This window comes from Ceratotherium simum, chromosome 9 (assembly GCF_057802395.1).
Source record: "Ceratotherium simum simum isolate JZ-2026a chromosome 9, ASM5780239v1, whole genome shotgun sequence".
NCBI classification, from domain to species: Eukaryota; Metazoa; Chordata; class Mammalia; order Perissodactyla; family Rhinocerotidae; genus Ceratotherium; species Ceratotherium simum.
This window is the reverse complement of record NC_141908.1, coordinates 46,306,936-46,332,116: the sequence shown is the minus strand read 5'-3', so window position 1 is coordinate 46,332,116 and position 25,181 is coordinate 46,306,936. Positions and strand designations below refer to the sequence as shown.

The 25,181-nt window shown below is 34.8% G+C and overlaps 1 protein-coding gene across 7 annotated transcripts in view; it reads left to right on the top strand.

Annotated features, from left to right (window-relative positions):
* SCN1A (sodium voltage-gated channel alpha subunit 1) overlaps window positions 1–25,181 on the top strand; it is an 80,395-nt gene that overhangs the window by 33,104 nt on the left and 22,110 nt on the right. For all 7 annotated transcript variants that reach the window (XM_087434948.1, XM_087434946.1, XM_087434950.1 and 4 more), the window contains exons 15-18: window positions 763–1,119; window positions 2,374–2,853; window positions 22,047–22,167; window positions 23,824–23,978. In XM_087434948.1, coding sequence (XP_087291074.1) covers window positions 763–1,119; window positions 2,374–2,853; window positions 22,047–22,167; window positions 23,824–23,978 — 1,113 coding nt within the window. The remainder of the gene's footprint in view (window positions 1–762; window positions 1,120–2,373; window positions 2,854–22,046; window positions 22,168–23,823; window positions 23,979–25,181) is intronic.

Here is a 25,181-nt window from a genome sequence, read left to right as displayed (position 1 = left end):
TTGCCGTTCTGACTTATTGTTTCTAGAGATAACTACAGTTAATATTTCTGGGTCTAAGGAAATATTTTTATGAAGATGTATCAAATTTTACTAGTAACTTGAAAATATAAACAGTCATTTATAGTGTTGGATGATGATCAGATACAAGATGTGCATGCAGGAACTCTTCCTAATTCTACCTCTGGAAAATATGCTCCCTCCCAAAATTAGAGGAGAGAAATCAGTAAATTACTTAACATGCTCATTAATTCACATATATTTCCTTGCAAATCAGGGAAAGAATTACAAAGTCATGGGAAATACTCCAAGTTTTTCAATGCAGGGTCATCTAGCTATGTCAATGCCCCAAAGGAGCATTAATGAATAATAAACACTTTCCTCCACTTATAGTAGGGCTCAATATGATCTTTGCATGCTATTAACAAATGAATGTCTTTCAGCAGAGATCATTGAGATTCAGATGTTAATATTAGTATCAAGCATGGTATGCCTTAGGCCCATCTTCACAAAACAAATTAAGGACAGTTGAACCTCAAGTAATCATTAAAAATTCACTTTCAGGGAAAATGATCTACATAGTTAAAATATGGAAGAACCAGATTCTTCCTAGGGGGTCCAAAAAGTAGCCATGAGCCTGAGAGGGTTCAAGTTCAGGGCAGATGTTGTAAGAGATTCTATTTTAATCATCATTTCTTGGTAAACCTCAATATATGTAATGCTTTTAAAGATAATAACAATATATATTAATTTTTTCTTTTCCAGCTCCGAGTTTTCAAGTTGGCAAAATCTTGGCCAACATTAAATATGCTGATAAAGATCATTGGCAATTCAGTGGGGGCTCTGGGAAATCTAACTTTGGTGTTGGCCATCATCGTCTTCATTTTTGCCGTGGTTGGCATGCAGCTCTTTGGTAAAAGCTACAAAGATTGTGTCTGCAAGATCGCCGGCAACTGTGAGCTCCCACGCTGGCACATGAATGACTTTTTCCACTCCTTCCTGATTGTGTTCCGTGTGCTGTGTGGAGAGTGGATAGAGACTATGTGGGACTGTATGGAGGTCGCTGGTCAAGCCATGTGCCTTACTGTCTTCATGATGGTCATGGTGATTGGAAACCTAGTGGTATGTACCCATTTAAGATATGTATTTCAGAAACAGATTAAGAGTGTAATAGAATGGTGACCATTTTGTACAATACAAAAATGATGATCATTACTTTAAAAAGTCTCTTACATTGGATATACTTATAGTCTCACTTTGACAACACAGCAATATAACAGTGACCCTACAGTTTTATACTCAACTCCACTTTGTCAATCATTTCATCACATTATTACGTGAGTTCCAATAGAGTATCATCTTGAAGACAGGCCTAGAAGGATATACCAGGAACATTTTACAAATTTAGAGACAAGGAAAGGAGAAGTCTGAAAAAAAAAATTTAGAGAAAGCCCAATCTTACCTGCCAGTATAGAACTAAAAAGTGGTGGCTTTAAGTGTTCACAATAATTTTACCATTTCCTTGCCCCTTAATGGCATATAGCATTCAGTCACTCTATGTTATATGGCAGATGTGTTAGCCAATGTGGGCTAGTCAATTCTCTAGTGACTTCAGTCAAAACAGGGGTTGGCTAATGATGCCTGAGATTATCCAAATGGAGTAACCAATCAGTTCTTCTCTCTCTTAAGTTTGGAACATTAACTACTCTTTATAGTACGGAAATATATAGTATATTTCAATGGATATGTACATTAATGTGCCAGTCTCGTGGAAATATTAGGGATTATTTATAAACAGTTCTCCTAATTAGTCAACAGTGGGGTTTGAGAAATACAATAGGTTCAATAGTGTCAATGCCTATGTTAAGCCCCTAATTCTCATTCTGGGTCTTAATGGTTATTTTTCAATTAATTTCCAATTCAATATCTCTGCTTATCAAAAAAGAGACTATAGAATGTATTTAAATGCAAAATTGCAAACACTAATAATTTTTAAGCTTAGAAGTCTTGTATAATGCATATATCAAACTGTTTTCTTATAATCATACAATTTTATAGTACATACCTCAATCTGTTTTCTATAGTCATACGACTTAGCTAAACTTTAGGTCAGCTCATTCAACTTCTTCCTTTTATAAGTGGAAGAGCTTAAGACCAACAGAAATCATGTCTTTACCCCAGGATGTATGGTGAAATAGCTATTGAGCCAGATCACAAATTCAGACTGCCCAAATTCTAGTCACTATGCTGTGGTGTTTCTTTCTCATCTAGTTGTTAGAATTTATAATCTCCTCCACACTTAGAGGAATAAGTGATCTCAATCTGCTCTTCTTTACATTGGAGTGAAATTATAATCATGTTTTTGTCATTTTTAAGGTCCTGAACCTCTTTCTGGCCTTGCTTCTGAGCTCATTTAGTGCAGACAACCTTGCAGCCACTGATGATGATAATGAAATGAACAATCTCCAAATTGCTGTGGATAGGATGCATAAGGGAATAGCTTATGTGAAGAGAAAAATATATGAATTTATTCAACAAGCCTTTGTTAGAAAACAAAAGATTTTAGATGAAATTAAACCACTTGATGAGCTAAACAAGAAAGACAATTGTATGTCCAATCATACCACAGAAATTGGAAAAGATCTTGACTATCTTAAAGATGTAAATGGAACCACAAGTGGGATAGGAACCGGCAGCAGTGTTGAAAAATACATTATTGATGAAAGTGATTACATGTCATTCATAAACAATCCCAGTCTTACTGTGACTGTACCAATTGCTGTAGGAGAGTCTGACTTTGAAAATTTAAACACAGAGGACTTCAGTAGTGAATCAGATCTGGAAGAAAGCAAAGAGGTAAGATTTTATGGATGTGGGTAGGTATAAATTTATACGTATATACATGTATTATATTGCCTGTATTTATGATTATATATTTTCCATCTAGAATTTCTTTTCCATCATATAAAATTTTATTTCACTGAGGAACCAAAAATTGAAACACAGGATGATGATTGATAAATTGAAAAACAATATAGTATATATGTGAGTTTTCTCAACCTTAGGAATGGATATTTGTTAGATGATGAATGAATAAATGAACCAAGAAATGATCCAAGAAACGAGCAAACATTACGAGATTTAATCCTTATAATAACCTAGAAAGTAATGTGTTATTATTCTAATTTTTCAGATAAGAAAACTAGCTTAGGGAGCTTAAGGTCATATAACTAACGAGGAGTTTAGCTGAGAATTGAACTTATAGCCTTTGTTTATAAGTTCTGTATATCCTCCTTTGCATCACATTGGCTCATTTACATGGAAGAGAACTTAACAACAAGTATTCTATGTAGTTCCTCCAATTAAAATTATATTGACCTATGTATTAATCTTCCAGGCTACCATAACAATATACCATACACCAGGTAGTTTAAACAACCAAAATGTATTTTCTCACATTTCTGGAAACTGGAAAGTCCAAGCTCAAGGTGCTAGCAGGGTCAATGTCTGGTGAGAGCTCTCTCCTTGGGTTGCAGTCGGCCAACTTCATACTGTGTCATCAGATGGCCTTTCCTCAGTGTGTGCGTGTGGAGAGAGAAACTCTAGTGTCTCTTCTTCTTACAAGAGCACCAGCCCTATCAGATTAAGACCCCACTCTTATGACTTCATTTAACCTTTATCACTACCTCACAGGCCCTATCTCCAAATACAGTCATATTGGGATTTAGGGCTTCAACATATTAATTTTGGGGGAACACAATTCAGTCTATAGCAACTTACTTAGAAATATTAAGCTGAGGGCCGGCCCCGTGGCTTAGCGGTTAAGTGCGTGCGCTCTGCTGCCGGCGGCCCGGGGTTCGGATCCCTGGCGTGCACCGACGCACCGCTTCTCCGGCCATGCTGAGGCCGCGTCCCACATACAGCAACTAGAAGAATGTGCAGCTATGACAGACAACTATCTACTGGGGCTTTGGGGGAAAAATAAATAAATAAAATCTTAAAAAAAAAAAAAAAGAAATATTAAGCTGAAATCTAGTGGATATAAAAGATAATTCGAAAGAAGTCTAGAACAAAACACCTTCACTTCCCATTTATTGTGTGGAAGTCTCAAAAACAGTAAGCTGTCTTTTAAGTTACATAATCTAATTTTTAAAATTTATTTAAAGACTTTACTTTTTTAGAGCAGTTTTAGATTCATAGAAAAATTGAAAGAAAGGCAGAGAGATTTCCCATATACCCCCTGCCCCTACACATGCATAGCCTCCTCCATCAATATCCACCGCCAGAATGGTACATTTGCTGTAGCTGATGAATCTACGTTGACACATCATTATCACCTAAGGTCTATAGTTTACATTAGGGTTCACTTTTAGTATTGTACACTTTATGGGTTTGGACAAATATATAATGACATGTATCCACCATTATAGTATCATACAGAGTAGTTTCACTGCCCTAAAAATCCTCTGTGCTCTGCCTATTCATCCTTCCGTCACCCCTAACCCATGGCAAACACTGATCTTTTTACCATCTCCAGCGTTTTGCCTTTTCCATAATATCAGATAGTTGGAGTCATATAGTATGTAGCCTTTTCAGACTGGCTTCTTTCACTTAGTAATAGTCATTTCAGTTTCCTCCATGTCATTTCACGGCTTTAGCTCATTTCTTTTTAGTGCTAAATAATATTTCATTGTCTGGATGTACCACAGTTTATTTATCCATGCACCTACTGAAGGACATCTTGGTTGCATCCAAATTTTGGCAATTATGAATAAAGCTGCCATAAACATGCATGTGTAGGTTTTTGTGCAGACATAAGTTTTCAACTCCTTTGGGTAAATACCAAGGAGGGCACTTGCTGGATTGTATGGAAAGTGTAAGTTTGGTTTTGTAAAAAGCTGCCAAACTGTCTTCCAAATTGGCTGTACCATTTGGCATTCCAAGTAGCAATGAATGAGAGTTCCTGTTGCTTCACATCCTCACCATCATTTAGTGTTGTCAGTGTTCCGGATTTTGCACATTCTGATACGTGTGTAGTAGTATCTCACTATTGTTTTAATTTGCATTTCCTTCATGACCTATGATGCGGAGCATCTTTTTATATGCTTAGTTGCCACCTGTATATTTTCTTTAGGGAAGTGTCTGTTAAGGTCTTTGGCCCATTTTTTAATCAAGTCATTTGTTTCTTTATTCTTGAGTTTTAAGAGTTCTTTGCATATTTTGGATAACAGCCCTTTATCAGATGTGTCTTTTGCAAATATTTTCTCCCAGTTTGTGGCTTATCTTGTCATGCTCTTGACAGTGTCTTTCACAGAGCAGAAATTTTTAATTTTAATGAAGTCCAGTTTATCAGTTCTCTCATGGATCATCCTTTTGGTATTGTATGCAAAAAATCATCACCTTGCCCAAGATCATCTATATTTTCTCCTATCCTATCTTCTAGAAGTTTTATAGTTTTGCATTTTTACAGTAAGGTTTGTGATCCATTTTGAGATAATTTTTCTGAAGGGTGTCAAGTCTGTGTCTAGATTCATTTTTTGCATGTAGATGTCCAGTTGTTCCAGCACCATTTGTTGAAAAGACTATCTGTGCTCCATGATATTGCCTTTGCCCCTATGTCAAAGATCAGTTGACTATATTTATGTGGGTTTATTTCTAGGCTCTCTAGTCTGTTATGTTGATCTATTTGTCTATTCTTTCACCAATACCACACTGTCTTGATTACTGTAGCTTTTTAATAAGTCTTGAAGTTGGATAGTGTCAATCATCCGACTTAGTTCTTCTTCAATATTGTGCTGGCTATTCTGGGCCTCTGCCTCTTCATATAAACTTTAGAATCAGTTTGTTGATATCCATAAAATAACTTGCTGGGATTTTGAATGAAATTGCATTGAGCAGTAGATCAAGTTGGAAAGAACCAATATCTTGAATATACTGAGTCTTCTGACCCATAAATATAGAATATTTCTCCATTTATTTAGTTCCTCTTTGATTTTTTCATCAGAGTTTTGTAGTTTTCCTCACATAGATCTTGTACATATTAGATATATACCTCAGTATTTTATTTTTGGGTGGTGCTAATATAAATGGTTTTTTTTTTTTAATTTAAAATTCCACTTGTTAAGTACTGGTATATAGGAAAATGATTGACTTTTATATATTAACTTTGTATCCTGCAACCTTGATATAATCACTTATTAGTTCCAGGAAGATTTTTTGTTGTTGTTGATTCTTTTGGTTTTTCTACATAAACAATCATGTCATCTGCAAACAAAGACAATTTTATTTCTTCCTTCCCAATCAGTATACCTTTTATTTCCTTTTCTTGTCTTATTGCATTAGCTACAACTTCCAGTACAATGTTGAAAAGGAGAAGGGACATACTTGCCTTGTTCCTGATCTTAGTGGGAAAGCTTGTAGTTTCTCGCTATTTAGTAGATGTTAGCTGTAGGTTTTTTGTAGATGTTCTTTGTCAAGTTGAGGAAATTTTTCTCTATTCCTAGTTTACTGAGAGTTTCTATCGTGACTGAGTGCTTGGTTTTATCAAATGCTTTCTCTGCATCTATTGATATGATCATGTGATTTTGCTTTAGATTGTTGATGTGATGGATCACATTGATTTATTTTCACATAGTCTAAATATTTTAAAGGATTGAATACTATCAAAGATATTCTACTATGGACGTAATTCTATTAGAATTATGTCACCCTGCCCAAGGGTAACTATATTGCATTTGACAGTTTTTCAAGTAACATATCATAGGCAAATGACATCCTTTTGAATTATTGATTATGTCCCTTTAAAGATGTTCCAACCTTTTATAATGAATTTGTGAATAAGCTAGGTTGTCCTCCACATTTCAGATTTGGGGCGAATATTAGAGCTAGAAGCTGCTGCCTTGACCCCAGCCTGTGGGCTTCATAGGTAAATCAGGTTTGTGTAGTGAGAGGGGGAGAGAGAGTGCAGAGATATAATGGTAGGGGGATCCTTGTCACATTTCACATGTCCGTGGAAAAGGATTCAGGAAAATAATGATAGATAATTTTTGCAAAATATTGTGGAGTTTTTTCAAGACTTTTTATTTGAATATTATCTCAGTTCAAACTTTGTTCATTAAAAATTTGGGTTTTGCTAAAGAATCAGATGGAGACTGATTTTTTGAAAAATGATTATCTTTATAAAATGCTTCTAAAGTTTTGTTAAAATAAATTTGGCAATATTTTTTCTAGTCTGATTTTATTCCTCTTGAATCTTCAGACATTTAATGTTTGATGAAGACTAATAGCTAGTACATACTATTTGATGAATTAAAAAAGAAACTATTTTATTACAAAGACCTTTCATAACAAATATTTTTATGCAAAAATTTAACATGATTTATATACTTATACTGTTTGTATTGATCAGTGTTAACAGGAACACTGATCTCTTTATAAAAAAGTGACTTATCAGGGCTGGCCCAGTGGCGTAGTGGTTAAGTTGGCATGCTCCACTTTGGCTGCCTGGGGTTCATGGGTTTGGATCCTGGGCACAGACCTGCACACTGCTTATCAAGCCATGTTGTGGCAGGGGTCCCACATATACAGTAGAGGAAGATGGGCATGGATGTTAGCCCAGGGCCAATCTTCCTCTTTGTGCTGAGGAAGATTGGCAACAGATGTTAGCTCAGGGCTAATCTTCCTCACCAAAAAAAAAAAAAAGTGACTATCCACTGAACCCCTGGAGGCAGTTCTGTTTCTTCATATTCTGTGTCATTTTATATCTTGGAATACTGCATTAATTGAAAATTTAAATGTTAGATTAGTAGAAACTTTAGAGAAAATTTAATGCAGTATTTCTCAAATTATGAGTCATGGCCCTGTAGGAGTTGATAAACCAATTTACTATACCAGTAATTTTTTTGTTTGTTTGTTTATTGCAGTAACATTGGTTTATAACATTATATAAATTTCTGTACCAGTAATTTAAAAAAATTTTTTAATTAAATAGAATAGATGACATCAGAGCCCACTGCATGATGTCGGGAGTACTGGTGAATGGAGCTTTTGCTGCCTGTGCTGAACTTGAATGCATTGCTTTTCTAATTAGAATGTAACCAGTAAGTCCGTGGGTTTAGTACACGAAGTTCAAGAGTTAAGTATGAGAAACATTGTTTCAGCTTTTTGAAGGTAGTGATCATGAAGCTTTCCCAATCCCAGGCAGAATAAATGGCCTCTTTTTTGGTTCCTGGAGATAAGACACAGAGTATGGGTAATAAACAACTCATGTTCTGGGCTCACGCATCATGCAAAGTATCATAATATTTTATTATAACTACTTATATGCATGCATGTCTCTCCTTTTATGTTACGATATATTTGTACATGTTGGTACAAAGTAGACACTCAGATGATACTTTTCCAGCTGATTTAATTCTTTTTAATAGAACCATTTTGAAGGATTTTCATCATCACACTTGCTCTGATGAGAGCATACTTGAAAATATAGTTTGATTTCCCATGATCCAGACTCCATTTTTCTCTTGATTCAATCTAATATTGAGTTAGATCTTACTGTTTTTATCTTTGTTAGCCATTTTACCTTGTCAATTTGTATCGGGCTTCTAGGAAAGTAATACTCCCTCATCTTTTTCACATGAATTACTGTTGAAATGCAGTTGTAATTCATCCATCTGAAATTTTTATATTAAATACTGAACCTTCTATTCATCCCCATTACATTTCAATTTCTTTCATTCACGCCTGAATCTGGCTTTCTATAAATGTTCTTTTATAGACTAACATATTGTCTCACATTTCTTGGCACTTTTCTTCATCATTTCTTCCTTCTTAGTCAGAAATAAACCCATGCAAAATTGTTTCTCCTTATTGCCTCCTTACTTTTATATTATACTCTCTTCATCAAAGCAAGGCACAGTTTATGAGATGCTCTGCTTTTAGCGGAATTAAACTGACAGCAGAGGCCCCAAAAGATGACGATTCTTTATTCTTTGTTAGGGATGCAGCCTGTAGTATATTAAAGTACGCTCATCATTTTAGTTCTTTCTGTTTTGGCCTTTATTCTTTTGCCTACCTTCGTTTATTCATCAGTTACTATGTGCCAGGGGGTGTACTAGACAGTGGATGATACTAATAAGACATGATTCTGTTTATGTATATATATTATGTATACACATTTTAGAAAAATGACTTTCTTTCATATGTATGTACTTATATATACACAGACATATACGTACATATATTATTTTTTAGAGAGATGACTTTCAACCTTTAAATATGAATTTCCATATTTCCTTATTGACTCAAAAAGTTTCCTGTCATGACTTCTAATAGATCGGTTTCATTTAAATATTTAATGTTTTCGTTCCTGAATTTCAATAATGAGTTTTATCTATGAGTCATTATAATACCCCAGAAATTAGATTAATGCCTTGAGTTAAAATTACAAGTGCTCATTGTTTATTATCCAAAGTCTAAGCGTTTGTTTTCAGACATGTGAGGCCACAATTATAATGTTCTTGGTAATACATTATTCTCTGGAGCCAAATACTGGGTTATATAATTCCATTTTAGCCACTTACTGTGTGACTACCTAATCCTCAGTTTTCTCACCTCACTAATGGCGATAATACTACCTACTTCATACTTTTTGGGGAGTATTAAATGAGATAATAAATGTGAAGTACTTAGCACAGTTCCTGACATATACTAAGTACTCAATAAGCTGTCATTATTATTATTACTGGTAGCATTCCCGCTACTCTATAAGTTTTTTTATAAGAATTACTAGTAACATATTCTACTGTTTGTCTTTTCGTGTTTGTCTTCTGCCCTCTGTAATAAATTTACATGTTTATCTGGGGAGGGTGATAAATTTTGCATTTTCTGTTTAAATTTTAAATTGTTTTCATTAAATTCTTGATTTGGTAAACTCCTTAAATATTTTAAGAAAACTGTTTCTCTGAATGGCATTCCAATCAGAAAGAATAAATATGCAAAAACCTAGAGACATGAAGCAATAGGGTGTGTTTGGAAACAATTAGTAGTTTGGTGTTGCTGGGACATAAAATCACAGGAGATGAGGCTAGAGGCGTAGACGAGGAGCAGATTGTCTCAGTTTCCAGAAAATCAACCATAGACCGATATGAAGAGACACAGTAAAATGGAGGCTTATGTTTTGCCTCATCCATAAGGTGCGCCCTCATGCCTCTCTGTCCCCTATTCCAGAACAAACTTGGGGGCTATCTTTTCTATACTTTGCCCTATTGGTCCCCAAATGCAGAAAAGACATAGTATGGGTCACATTTTATCACTTTTATAAGTCCCTTTGGACCTCAACCCTCAAAGTACAATCAAAGAACTTAAGGAATTATTTCTAAAACTGCAGAAAGTTTCTTGACTCATGCAGTAGTAAGAATAACGGATCAGCTAGAAATATGGGTTTCCACTGAAAGTTAATAATAGAGAATAGTGGCTTGCACAGGTTTTGAAGAGCTTTGAAAGCTGGGCAAAACTGCTGACTATGCAAAAGACAATATAAAATCATATTTCCCCAATTAGAAAGTAAGTTTCTTTGGTTATGGATTGTATTTATATAATTTTAATCCTCTGAAGCACCTTCCACAATGTTGGGTCCATAAGTGTTCAATAACTTTTTGAGTTTGAGTTCATCTGTATGGACACAATACCAAGAGTCTGGTGGCCTTTACTATGGACAAATCACTAATTCTGTATTATCCAGTTTATTAATTTATAATAGGAGGACTTCTGTCCTATGGTGCTTATAGGACTGTTATGAGGATCTAAAAGCTGTTTGGAAGTTAAAAGTGCTCAAAAATATAAGGTGATGATAGCAAAATTACTACTCTAATTCTGTTTAAATAAATACTTTTAAAATGAAGTGAGTTGTTAAACTCATGCCACTTTGGAATAAAAAGAACATATTGCTAAAGTAGTTAGGAAAAAACTACACTTGTTTTTGCAATGAGTGAGCTCCAGAATGAGTAAAAATGTCATTTAGGTCTTTGTAATTCAGGTCATGTTAATAATAGATATCATTTGTTGGGTGCTCACCATGCACAAAACACTGTTTGTAGGATTTTGTATGAATTATCTCATTCAATCTTCACACCATGAGATAGATATTATTATTCCAGTCTCACATATAAGGAGATTGAAGAGAACGAGTTTAAATAGCTTGCTGAAGTCATACAAATAGTAAGGATTGATCCTGAACTTGAATCCAGGCAGTTGGCTACACAGTCTATGTTCTTAACCATTACACTAAATCTCCTTAACAATGTCTGAAAATGTACTTTCCTTGGCATTTCTTTGAAATGAATGATACTGTTTATTGAAGAACCAAGAAATGGTGTCAGCTGTAGAGTTGGTGTTAACTACCAATCCCTCTTAACTGGGCAGAGGTCAATGACATAGCCAAGAATGTCTCAGAGTTTTCTCCCTCGGTCCTGGAGGGACTTCCTCCTCCTGTGCTGGCCTGCACTGTAGACTGATCTGCTTCTGCACCCCATAATGACCTACGGAGGCCTAATTCTAATTACAGAGCACTTACTCTCCCAGACTATGGTTACTCAAAGTTGTGTTTTAGGAACATACCCTTTTGAGTTTAATGATACATGAAGGAATCTTACAAATCATTAGGAAGCACTTCTACAGTTGCATCATTAGCTTATGAAGTCTTTGAGAACACAGAAAACACTAACCATGTCTTATTCACCTTAAGTCCATAGCACATACAAAATATTTATTAAATGAATGAATAAATGGGCAACATGAACAGTTACTTCTAGATTCCATTTCTCCTCTCAGTTATATCACCTGTGTTAAAATAGTATTTACTTGCTACTTACTGATATTTTTTCATTTATTACTGTTATCTTTACTATATATGGGTTAAAGAGCATATGACAATTTTCAACCTACGCATACGCTGTTGAATATCAGCAGACTAAATCTGTGCTTCCACAGAAAGTTTGACAGTGACAATGCTTGGTTTCAGTATGTGAGAGCAGGGATTATGTCCATTTCATTTACCACAGTACAGCCCACATTCATCACAGTGCTTCGCACACAGTTAGTGCCCAGTAAATATATGTTAAATAAAGAAATAGAATAGGAAGTCTCTGGTTAATCTTGAATCAAAATGGATATGTACCAAGACTTTTGCAAATATCCAAATTCATGAACACCATAACATAATTTTCCCCGTGGAAAAACAACATATCTGAAATATTAAGAATCTACTGGGAGATAGGTGTCCATGCCTCCAACTTTTCTTTCTGTATTATCTCTTCACACATCCTCAGGGTCTCTGATGCAGCAATTATTGCCTCCATCTTGAATTACAGTTTCTCTTTTTAAGCCCTCGCTGCCAGCTTGTACACGTGGCAAGGCTCTCCCATCCTAAAGTAAAATAAAATAATGTAAATTTTAAATGTCCCTTTGAACTCATCTCTTCCTCAAGTTTTTTCCTAATTCTTCCCTTGAATTCATTGCCAATCTTCTTTAAAAGATAGTTTATACTCAGTGTCTCCCATTTTCTATTGCTCAGTCACCTTCAAACATCTCAACTCTAGTTTCTACCTCTACCTTTCTCTCTCTCAAAAATCATCGGTGTTTTCTTAATCACCCAATTCAGTGGCCTTACTGTGCTTTTCCATCTGCAGTATTTCCTAATTCTTTGAGGTCTATCATCCCCTAGCTTCCGAAAATCCATGCTACTTTCCTCCCAATCATATGATCTCCTTTTCAAATAGATTATGAGAAGCCTGAACTCATTCTCAACTTCTCTAATTGAAAGCCCCTCATCAAATTTATCACTAAAATCTATATTTATCTTCTAAACCCATCTACAATCTTGACCCCACTTCCCATCCTATTATTTTACCAGTATCAATAGAATTACCATTTGAAGCACAGTTACATGGAGGGAAAAAAGGGCAGTCTTTAACACATCATGAGCAACTTGACAGCCTTGACCAGATCTGTTTCACCAGTTCTAATCTCCCATGACCCACTTCAATTCTAATCACCTAGTTCCGTGAAGTTTATACATTTTGACTTCATCATTTCTTGTTAGAAATTTCTTCTCCCTGTCACTCTGCAAAATCCAACAAAACAAAAAAAGTGACCTTTGAGTTGTCAGTCCAGAATTTGTCCATTCATTCACTCAACAAAAATATATTGTTGTTTTATTGCTCACTATGTCAAGCAACTCAATTCTGGGCAGCCCTTTGAGACTCCCCCAAGTAGAATTACTAGCTGCATAACATGAAATGTATGTATTGCACTCTATTTCTCTGTTGTGTATCTGTTTATCCTACTTACTAATCTTGTGAGCAACTTGAGAACAAGAACTGTGGTTGTATACATCTTTGTACTTTTAGTAACTAGCACAGTACCTGGCCCAAATGAGATGGTCAGTCAATGTTAATCGGCGTCGTATAAGTTAATAACACTTTTCATAAATACCTACATTTTTATCAGCTATATCTTCTGAAAGTGTTGTACAGAGAGAATAAACCAAGCAAGACTGGTCCTAGGTCAAATGAAGTAAGCAGTTTGCTCTTGGATGCAGCTTCTCCTTTCTGAGGAGGGGACAAGGAGAGGGAAAGAGGGAAGAGGAAAGAAAACACTCAGAATTTTCATATCATTAACTGACAGATGCTTAGGGAACAATTTGTAGAGTCGTACCTGGGCATTGGCTGGGTGTGTCCCTTCCAGCTCTTGCCTCTTTCCTTGTGTTGAGCTATATTTGCTCAGGGCCATGCTCTCTATGAGATGGCAACTACTCTCAGTGAAGAGTCCTACCATCTAGCCAGTGGATATCCAAATTCCCTCTCCCTTACAGCTAATTGATTACCAGGTACTGCCAACTCCACCTATCTTTGTCCACTTCTCTGCATTCTGACCACCTCTACCCAGTGTCAGACCTCTATCATCTCTCAGTTTTATTGCTACAGCCTCCAAATGAATCTCCTACATTAATATTCCCCTCACTCATCTAGTCTCCACATGATAAGTGTTCTTTCTAAAAGAGAGATCTGGTCATAGCTCTCTCCACTTTCTAACCTTTCAGGAGCTGCCCATTGCTCCCAGTCTATCCTACTTAACACGGCCTACAGGTCCCTGCATTACTGACCTTTCCAGCCTCATTTAATAATACTCCCCACTCCTGCTCAGCCAACTACACTGATCTTTTGTTTCCTGAAACTCCCCATGCTTTATCAGGTTCTGATATTTATACCTGTTCTCTCTGTCTAAAATATTCTCCTACTCTGTCCTGCTTCATCTGACTCACCCCCACCCAACTCCTCCTTCTGGTCCCAAATGTCACTTTCTTCCACTCTGCTTTTGTTAGACTGAGTTACATGGTGCTCTCAAGATACCCTATACTAACCCTATCATAGTGTGTGGCAATTGTTTTCTTATCTGTATGTTCCATCTGATTTTGCACCCATAAGGGCAGGTACCAGGTCTACTATATTCACTATTTTATTTTTCAGCTCCTATTTTTGATATTTGGCCTGTACTAATAGTTTTTCGTAGTCAAAAATGTCAAATATCAGCAATTACACATATTACAAACTAGACAATATTGTTATGAAAATTGTTACCATTTATCCAGTAAGCAAATGCCAAACATTTCCCATGTGTTATCTTGTTCGATTCTTATAACAATCATGGGACGTAAAGACCATTTTACAAATTAGAAACTAATGCTGAAAGAAGTTAAGATATTTGCCTAAAGTCCATAAAATCAGAAACTGTGATTCAAACCCAAGCTTGTCTGACTCAGAACAGAACCTAAACTCTTTCACTATAATCACACAGTTCGCCTAGCCAGCAGGCACATTAAGTATTTGTTAAATATAAATTATCATTTAACGTTAAAAATTAATGTCAAAAGAACGTTAGAGACGGTATGCTCAATTCAGCAAAATGAATTTAACAATGGGAATACTCATTTGGTTTACAATTTTAGTTTCTAGATTGCGAATTATAAATGCAATTTTGCACATTTTTGTTTGTTTCTAACTTATTTGCATAACAATAAATTTCTGTTGGCCCAATATGTGATGAGCTGGTATGTTTCTTTTGTTCCTTTATATCTAATCATCAGTACAAAAATTCATGTTTGACATGCTTTAAAGCAGAGTATATTAGAGCTATATTCCTCCACCTTCATTCCTACCCTGCGCAAGTGTTTGACTAACACTAAAATTCACAATTAATAAGAACAATTGAATATTTAGTAAATATGAATAATCCACTGAAGATTGTCCTTCCAACATATAGCTTGATGAAGAAATAACTCGGGTTTTAGGGATGATGTGGGAATTAATGAGTTAATATTTGACTTTTCTAGCTGCTCTGTGGTAATGCTAAATCTCAATACAGTGTCTTTTCCTTTGAAATTATATTGTTGCTTTATTGAGAGTCTTTGAGATCATTTTAATTTTTAATACGCTTAGTGTACACCAGAAATATTTACTAATGCACAGTGTACACAATAAAATATTAATACTAATATTTTTGAGGTTGTAGAGCATTTTATGTCTTAAATGTGTAATATATGCATGTATATATATAACAACAATAAAATGCCCAGCTTTAAAACGGTACGTGCCTAGCTTTAAAAATAAATATTTTTTCAAAAATCAAAAATATATGTATATATACTTATATATACACACACATATTCTGTATCCTTTTGACCCTTAAATTTCAGATTTATTTTTAATATATTTTTATTATCATAAATTGAACTCCTATTAAATCGCATAAATAAGCTCCCTGTAACAAAGTCGAAAATAAAGACATAAATACCTAAGATCAAGTTAGAGAACAAAAAAAATAACAACCCCATTTAATCATTTACTCAAAGAAATATTGTGGAGTATATTATTTGCTTTGTTTTGTTTTGCTTCACCTTCAAGGTCAAAATCATTTGCTATAGTAGAGAACCATTTTAAAAAGCGAGAAATGTTGCATAAGTCCACTGAGGAGGAGAAATGCTCTTACTGTCAGGGTTGTAGTTATTAAGTGGTTATTGAATGCTCTGGTGTACAAGGCAAAGTGGATGCTTCAGATACAATGAGGTCCCTGCATTCTCTCAGCTCACTTATTAAGTCAGCCTGCCAAAAATACATTGACAGTACAAGTCAGTGTAGAATTTAGCTATTGAGAGCCAAGTGTGAAAATATACATATTTTCAAACGAACCAGCTCATTTGGAAATAGTGATTAAAGGTTGCTTAATGGCTTAATAAACATTAAAATGGATTTTTAAAATAGTCTATTAATCTCAAAAACAGTGAGAACCAATTGCTTTATTATGTGAATCTTGAATTTCAAAATAAAATTAAATTTCAATTTAAGAACAGAAAAGAAAAATTAATTAGCCTTATTGGCTTTTAAATCAATAAAAGTACTTGTTTAAGGATGTTTTAGTTTTGCCGTTAACCAATTTCTTTAGCATTTTGTCTGAATTCATATCTCATGTGCTAATATAGAGATGGACTCTATCCACACATCTAAACATCTTTTTCTTTGCTTTTTGAGTAAGAGTGTTATTAACCCAAACAAATAAAGAACTCAGAGTCACATCATCTTTGATTTCAACAGTGAGAAATATAAGAATACATTGAGCAAAGGCAACAAAAGCAAAAATAAACAAGTGGGACTACATCAAACTAAAAAGCTTCCGCACAGCAAACTAAACCACCAACAAAATGAAAAGGCAACCTACTGAATGGGAGAAGATGTTTGCAAATCATATATCTGATGAGGGGTTAATATCAAAAATATATAAAGAACTCATAAAACTCCAGAGCAAAAAAACAAATTTTTTAAAAATGGGCAGAAGAACTGAATACACATTTTTCCAAAGAAGACATATGGATGGTCGACAAGTACATGAAAAGATGCTCAATGTCACTAATTATCAAGAAAATGCAAATCAAAACCACAATAAAATATTACCTCACACCTACTAGAATGGCTATTATCAAAAAGACAAGAAATAACAAATGTTGACAAGGATGTAGAGAAAAGGGAACTCCTGTGCACTGTTGGTGAAAATGTAAATCGGTACAGCAGCTAGGGAAAACAGTAGAGAAGTTCCTCAAAAAATTGAAAATAGAATTACCATATGATCTAGCAATTTCACTTCTGGGTATTTACCCAAGGAAAATGAAAACACTAACTCGAAAAGATATATGCACCTCCATGTTCATTGCAGCATTATTTACAATAGCTAAGATAAGTGTCCATCAATGGATGAATGGATAAAGAAACTGGTGTGTATAGATACAATGGAATACTATTCAGCCATAAAAAAGAATGACATCTTGCCATTTGCGACAACAGGGATGAGCCTTATGCCAAGTGAAATAGGTCTGACAGAGAAAGACAAATACTGTATGATCTCATTTATATGTGGAATCTGAAAAAAGAAAAAAAAGGAGGTGAGGGGTGGATGGGAGGGCAAAATGGATGAAGGGGGTCACAAGATACAAACTTCCAGCTCTCAAATAACTAAGTCCTGAGGATATAGTGTACAGTATGGCGACTCTAGTTAATAATACTGTATTGCATATTTGAAAGTTGCTAAGAGAGTAAATCTTAAAAGTTCTCATCAAGAGAAAAAAAATTTGTTATTATGTGTGGTGACAGAGGTTAACTAAACTTATTGTGGTGATCATTTCACAATATATACAAATATCAAATCATTGTTATGTACACCTGAAACTAATACAAGGTTTATGTCAATTATACCTCAATAAAAAAGAATATATTGATAAAAATATACTTCTTATGAGAGTTTTAATATAGCGGTTTTAGCTTGTCATAAAACAAAGAAAAGTTAAATAAGGACACTGATAATTTGAATAATAGAAATAACAAAAGTAATTATGAAATGTATATTATCTTAAAAATTAAATTTACAGTTAGTTCTTATTTTCAAGTGCCCATCGGTTATTTATACAAATTAATAATACTTCACTGGGTCTCAGAGTAAATCTCAATAAATTAAAAATAGCAGACATCCTATAGGGTTATTTTCTGATCATAGTGCAGTTAAACTAGAAATTAATAGTAAAATGACAGAAATAATTCCAACCACTTCAAAATAAAAAAGAAATTTCCTCCTAAACAAATATTGGGTTAAGGAGCAAATAAAATATATAAATAGCTGCTTAGAAAATAAGAGCATCATCTGTCGAATGCTATGCTATAGGACTAAGCAGTCATTGAAAGTCTGATTATTAACCCATGATCAAGAGAGGATGAAAGAACACGACAAAGTTAATTTGAGAAATTAGAAAAAGAACGACGAAACAGAAGCAATACAAATAAAGAGAAATTAACGAATCATCAAAGTGGCAGATGATATTAGTGTAGCCGGTGGTCCTTAGGAAAAAAATCAATAAAACACACAAACTTTGGTGTGGTTGGCAGGCTCCTAAAATGACCCCAATGCCTCTCGCCCTTGTATAATCCTTACCCCATGAATGTGGTTGGAACCTGTGAATATGATGAGATATCAGTCATGTGATTATATTGTTTATGGCAAAAGGGAGATTATCCTGGGTGAGCCTGACCTGATCAGCTGAACCCTCTAAGAGCAGAGTTTTTTCCCACTGGTCACATAAGAGGAACGGAGAGAGAGATGCTCTGGCTGGGCTGGAAGAAAGCAAACACCCATGTTGCAAAATATGGGGACTATGTGGCAAAGAATTGTGGTGGCTTACCAGGCTTCTTTTGCTGATTTTTGTTGTTTTTGGAAGTTATTTAAACAAGATATGAATACTATTTTTTTAAAGTCTAATTTGTAATCACGTCCCATTCCTGAAAGGTGTTCAAACTCCTTCTGGATCCCAAACATTAACCTGCTTCATTTTGAAAAATGATACATATTTACATTAAAATGTCACTGTAGACCTCTTGTTCTAGCATGGGTTCATTGTTTGCAGTTCTGGATCATGTCTTTAGCATGAGCAACACCTGTAATTTATCATCTATGATACTAGTTTAGGTTTTTTCCAAGAAGACAATGATTTTAAAGAACCTTATGAAGAAACCTGAATTTAGCATCCTTCCAGAAATTGTATCCCCAATCCCCCCCCTTTTTTTTTACAATTATTCACACCTTATTTTTCAAGTTTCTTTTTCACATGTAAGTATATGTGTGGGGGATTTGCGTTTATTAAGTTTAGGCAATGATTTCAATTTAGTTTTTTTTTTGTGAGGAAGATCAGCCCTGAGCTAACCTCCATGCCAATCCTCCTCTTTTTTTGCTGAGGGAGACTAGCCCTAGGCTAACATCTGTGCCCATCTTCCTCCACTTTATACGGGACGCTGCCACAGCATGGCCTGACAAGTGGTGCGTTGGTGCATGCCCAGGATACGAACCTGGGCTGCCAGCAGCAGAGCACGCGCACTTAACCACTACGCCACAGGGCCAGCCCCTCAACTTAGTTTTTATGGATACAACAACTAACTTTCTTTTCAAACTCATTTTATCAAATTATGCAAGAGTAAATTATATAATTAATTTATAATGGTACAAATTGATTTGAAAACAAACATATCTTATTCTGGGTAAGCATATAACTCACCTGGTGAAAGCAGAAATGCACAGCTGTCCTAGCGTGTAGCCAACCACTTGAGCAATTTCAGCACACCAAGGGCATCAATCACTGTGTTTCACAGAGAAAATGCTGAGCATTATTAATTTGGTAAGTCAATTAGAATGGAGGTGGGTTAGATAAAAAGCAATATGTGTCCAAAGAGTTATGCAGATAAAGTGCTGAAAGGGGTTTAGATGAGAGAGTAATTATTATTCTTCCACAATGATGGGCAAAAATAACCACTACAAGCAAAAGCTAGAGAACTTTGGAAGTTCACCTTGACTAAAGCATAGCTTTTGTGAAGGATAAATTTGGGAAAGTTGGTTGGAAAGCTGAGTTGGAGATAAAAGCTTCATTTGGTAGTAATATCTGAAACAGAGGTATTCATTCATTCACCAAACATTTATTGGGCAACTAGCCTAAATCAGTCTTTGTGGTCCACAGCAGTCTAGAATTACATGAGGTTAGAATGAGGGTGATAATTTTTATTTATAGTTTTCCGAAGGAGATGTGACAAGAGTGAACAGAAAGTTTGTAGGAATTTGGAAGATGAGACTAAGGGAAGAAATATTTCAAAAGTAGAATTAAATAAATTTGACTTCTGATTACTGTCAATATTTGAAATGAATAAGAGTAAAAAAGAGATTTTGAGTCTGCGTGTTGAAAGAATGATGTTGCAAACAACCAGCATCAGGAATTTGGTTAAAGGAGTAGGTTTAGGATAGAAAAAAAAAAAGGTCATGACTTTAATTGAGAGCATGTTGAGTTCAAATGACATTAGGCACACTTCTACTTTCCTACAGTAGTTCAGGCAAACCATAGAGTATACTTATATTGCTTAAGAAGCGTTAAGAAGTTAATTTGTAAACATCTAGAGGATCACTTGTTCTTATCTGGGAACTTTCCAAGAAAAGATCTTCCATTGGAGTACTGGGCATTTGATCATCTTATATATCATATTAAAACTTCTAAAATGTTGATTGACACCCAGCTGTATGCATTAAAGGGAAACTAAACTTAGAAGTATAGTTAGTAATAGGTAACATATTACAAAGTTGGGTTATAAAACAAGAATAGCTAACTTTAAAGAATGTTCCTAAGAATAAAGATATACTAGCAACAGCACTCTCATCTGGAGAAAGTCTGACCCAGTAAGACCTGGAGTAACTTTGTACATAAAAGAGGTAGCAATTTATTTTACCGTCATCCACACAAGACACATCAGAGGAGGATATTTAGGAAGCCAATCAGTAGGCATAAAATAAAATTAATTTTGTTATTTTAGGTTCACATCTTTTTACCCTAGTACTCACAGTGCTGATTGGAAATCTGAAATCTGGGTGACTAATAATGGTATTTAGTAATGGATACAAAGTTTGATATGGAGCCTGATATTTGGCACTATGTGTGAAGAACTATGATAAGCAAAAGCTGGATTCGTTCAAAATTTTTAAAGACTTTGCAAGTAGTACTTTTTAAAAACTTCCCTGTGAATTAAAGTAATACTACACCGAAGGGTTTTACTGTTGCTTGCAGTTGAGTTACTATTATGACATTTGCTTTATGACAAGTATATAATTAGTTTGGGAGAATTACTATAAACAAAAATTAAATAGAAGTCATATCTACAGCTACCAAAAAGTTAGCTTATTGCAGCTGATGAAATAATTTCCATGAAGATAATAAATATTTGTATCAAATAAAATTCCGTTATTGGTTGTGGTATGAACAGGTGTCTTTGTTTTTGTTTTTCGCTTCAAGATTGAATTGCAGATTCTCTTCGTCTTTTAGACTCATCTTGGTATTTTTTTCTATGGATTATTTTCACTTTTAAATTGACGGAAGAATTATAAGCGTGTGAATACACTGTTTCTTTTGTTTCAGAAACAGTATAGTTGCATAGAAGACAGAGCACCGGCTTTGGGCTCTGGAATAATTCTCTCAAATCTTAGCTTTCTCACTTACTAGTTATATGACGTTAGACAAATTCCTTGACCTGTGTGAGCTAACTGAAACTAACCTGTGTTAGTTTCATCATCTGTAAAATGAGAACAATTATACTAATTTTCCCTCCCCACCCCCACCCCCCGCAACCTGAGGCTTCTCTAATTCATAGGACAGTGGTTTCCTTAGTATGTGTTTCTGATGGCCATTTGTAACTTCATAACACAGCAATCTGATTTTAAATTTACATTGTGAATTATGGTAACGGAGTTAACAAAGACTGTTTCCTTATTTTCTCTTCTTATTCAATCTCTCTTTTGCTCTAAACTTAAAATCTCTTCACTTCAAGGAAAATCCAAAATCAGTTCATAGTACTAATCCTTTCTTGCTAAGCTATTTATTAGTTACCCAAACTAAAGTGATTTACGTGTTATGTCCATCTCACGCACAGAAACTTAATGAAAGCAGCAGCTCATCTGAAGGCAGCACTGTAGACATTGGCGCACCTGCGGAAGAACAGCCGGTAGTGGAACCTGAGGAAACCCTTGAACCTGAAGCATGTTTCACTGAAGGTAAACGACATGACCTTCATGTTGATCTTCCGTCTATAGAGTGCAGTTTTTTTAATTGTGGATCACCCAAAGTGGATCACTTGTAATAGAGTAGAGCTTTGTAGTAGATCTACTTCAGGTACCTCTAACATGCTAACAGAATTAAAATCTATTGTTATGTTTTGGTTATCTCTGCCCATTATGTGTAAAGGATCATGAGCATGCAGAAAAAAATATTTTAATGTCATCAAAACTATTGACTAATTTATAACTTTTTAAATAAAATGGTGATTTCACAGGTTGGCATCTTAAACACTAGTCAAAATGCTCATACACAGAATTTGCCTCAAAAATAACTTTATGACTATTAAAATGAAATGAGTTGCAAATGCTAAACTGTGTTTTTTAATGAAATCATCATTTTCCAATGCTTGGATTAAACAGAATATAAGCACTGCCCGATGCCCGATTCCTGCACAGTATCTAGTTGAGCCTCATACGATATGGACAATATGTCTAAGAGCTTTGTTTTCCCCATGACTAGTATTTCTCATGGTTAGATTTTCCTGGGAATTTGAATTTTGAAGTTATGAATATATTCTCTATTTAGTGATCTCGTCCTCATAGGTCTGGTATATATTATCTCCCTCTATTTCCTATATAAGTTACATACATCACTCAAAGTCCTTCTCAAAACGACTTTTATCTGACCATGGTGGAAAAGAGCTTCTTATTTGTCTGAACAGCTATAATAAATATATTCAGTTAATTTACCTGGTAACTAATCATATGAGAGCTCTTCTCCCTCTCCTTTGAACTATTACATGTATATTTACTGTCTTTCTTCCTCCCTTCCTCACTTCCTTCCACACTTCCTTCCCCTTCCTTTCCTTTCTCCCAGCATACTTGACTTTTTGTTCTTTCTTTTTTTTTTTTTTTTTGCCTTGTGGCAGGGTTCTGTGTTTAAATCTTTTCTTGAAAACCAGAATGTAAGGTTCTTGGGAGCAAGGTCCATGTTCTGTACCTTTTCTTTTCTTTTTGTCTTTTTTTTTTTGTATCCTCCATGGTGCTTACAAAGGTACTCAGATATCTGTTGATTTAATTCTGATGTTAGAGTGAGTGAAAGCAGTGTAAGGAAGACAATAACAAATCAAAGCCAGGCTGTGCAAATCACATTTTAGTGGAATAAATTAATTTTGAAAATTGCATAAACTTTTATAGGAGCACCACAATAAAACCTAAACAGTAACAAACCCAGCATTGTTGGGAGAAATCTACATTATTACTCTATATCCTCTTTAAAAGGGAAGTTTTCTGTTTATTAATTTCCATCTTGAAGTCCTTTTCTAGAGTGACTTCAGCAGAGGGCAGTAGGATGATATAGTACAAGGTGAAGCTACTTTACATTTATTTGTACTTTACAAAGTTCTTTCTCGGGCAATAACACTCAAGGCAGAAAAAGCAGGCGTCATTAACCAAGGAACCATTTTAAAAGGCTGAATAATTTTCACAACTTCACGTAGCTAATGAACGTGCTCTTACTACTCCAGGCTTGGAGAGTTATCCAAGCAAGATAGAGATGGCAATAGTAATGAGGAGGTGAATCAGGAAGAGGCTGAGCCTATTACTGAAGCAACAGTTCTTTTATCTACTCCTATTTGAACATTGTACTTGCAGGCTGTGTACAAAGATTCAAATGCTGTCAAATCAGTGTGGAAGAAGGGAGGGGAAAACAATGGTGGAACTTGAGAAGAACGTGTTTCCGAATAGTTGAACATAACTGGTTTGAGACCTTCATTGTTTTCATGATTCTCCTTAGTAGTGGTGCTCTGGTGAGTGAATATTATGCAAAGTGCTTCAATACCAAGTTTTAGAATCATCTAATACTGATGACTTTTTAAGCCTTTCTGTTGCATTGTCTTAGTATCCAACGCATTTTTAATTACCCCCCTTCATATCGTCCAGACTATGGACTTAATGTATAACTATGCATTTCTGGATTCACTTTGACTATATGCACATACATTTCTAATAAGCTATTTATTAATTTTGGCTTATTATTAAGTAACCCAGAAAATTTGTCCCCCCAGTTTATTCATTAAGCCAAAGAATACAAATATTCAATTACTTAGATTTTAATAAGAAAATAAACATAGCAACTACAGAGTAGTTAATGAAAGTCCTGTGATTGGGAATATATAACCTGTAAGTTCTGATGAATTTTGTTTCTAATATTATTATCATCTCTTTATGGACAGTCGGTAAGTCCTTAGGGACCACTTCTCTGTCCCTTTTGAATTGTGTTCACTATTCTTATACTACTCAGGAAACAATGCATATTGGTAACAATAAACACTGGGCAGCATGCCTACATGATTCATTTAAGGATTGGTTTCTCATTATACAAAGATGTTCATTTCATCTGAATCAATTTATATTTATGTGAAAATCATTTACAAAAATATAAAGTATAACATATAGATAGCATTTTATAAAAACACTGATACACATGGAATACTTAAGCCATAAGATAGAAGATAGATACATAGATAGATAGATAGATAGATAGATAGATAGATAGATAGATAGACAGACAGATAGATAAAGATGATGGAGCTTGCCTGATTGAAACACAATCACTTGAGTTTCTTTAACCTAAGTTTATAATTTGAACATAGGCCTATATTTTCCTGTATATTTCTCTGGCGAAGTATGTTTTCTCTACATGCCATTTTAGACAAGAAATAGTCTTTCACCATTGAAATGAATATGAGACTTAGATGTAAAATATCAAGAGAGATTCATATTAGAAGAATACATATTATACTCCAAATGAGAAGTAATTTTATCCAGCCATCATTGTGACACCGTATCTCTGTTGAGAAATACAAACTATCAACAAAATGAAGGAGAAAAAAGGGGACAAATATACCCAACTATGTAGTAAAGCTGGGCAATGTAATGATCAATTACAATGTCTGAAAAATATAAGCCTTCACTTTTTATTTCTTCAACATCTTTTCTATGGCAAAACA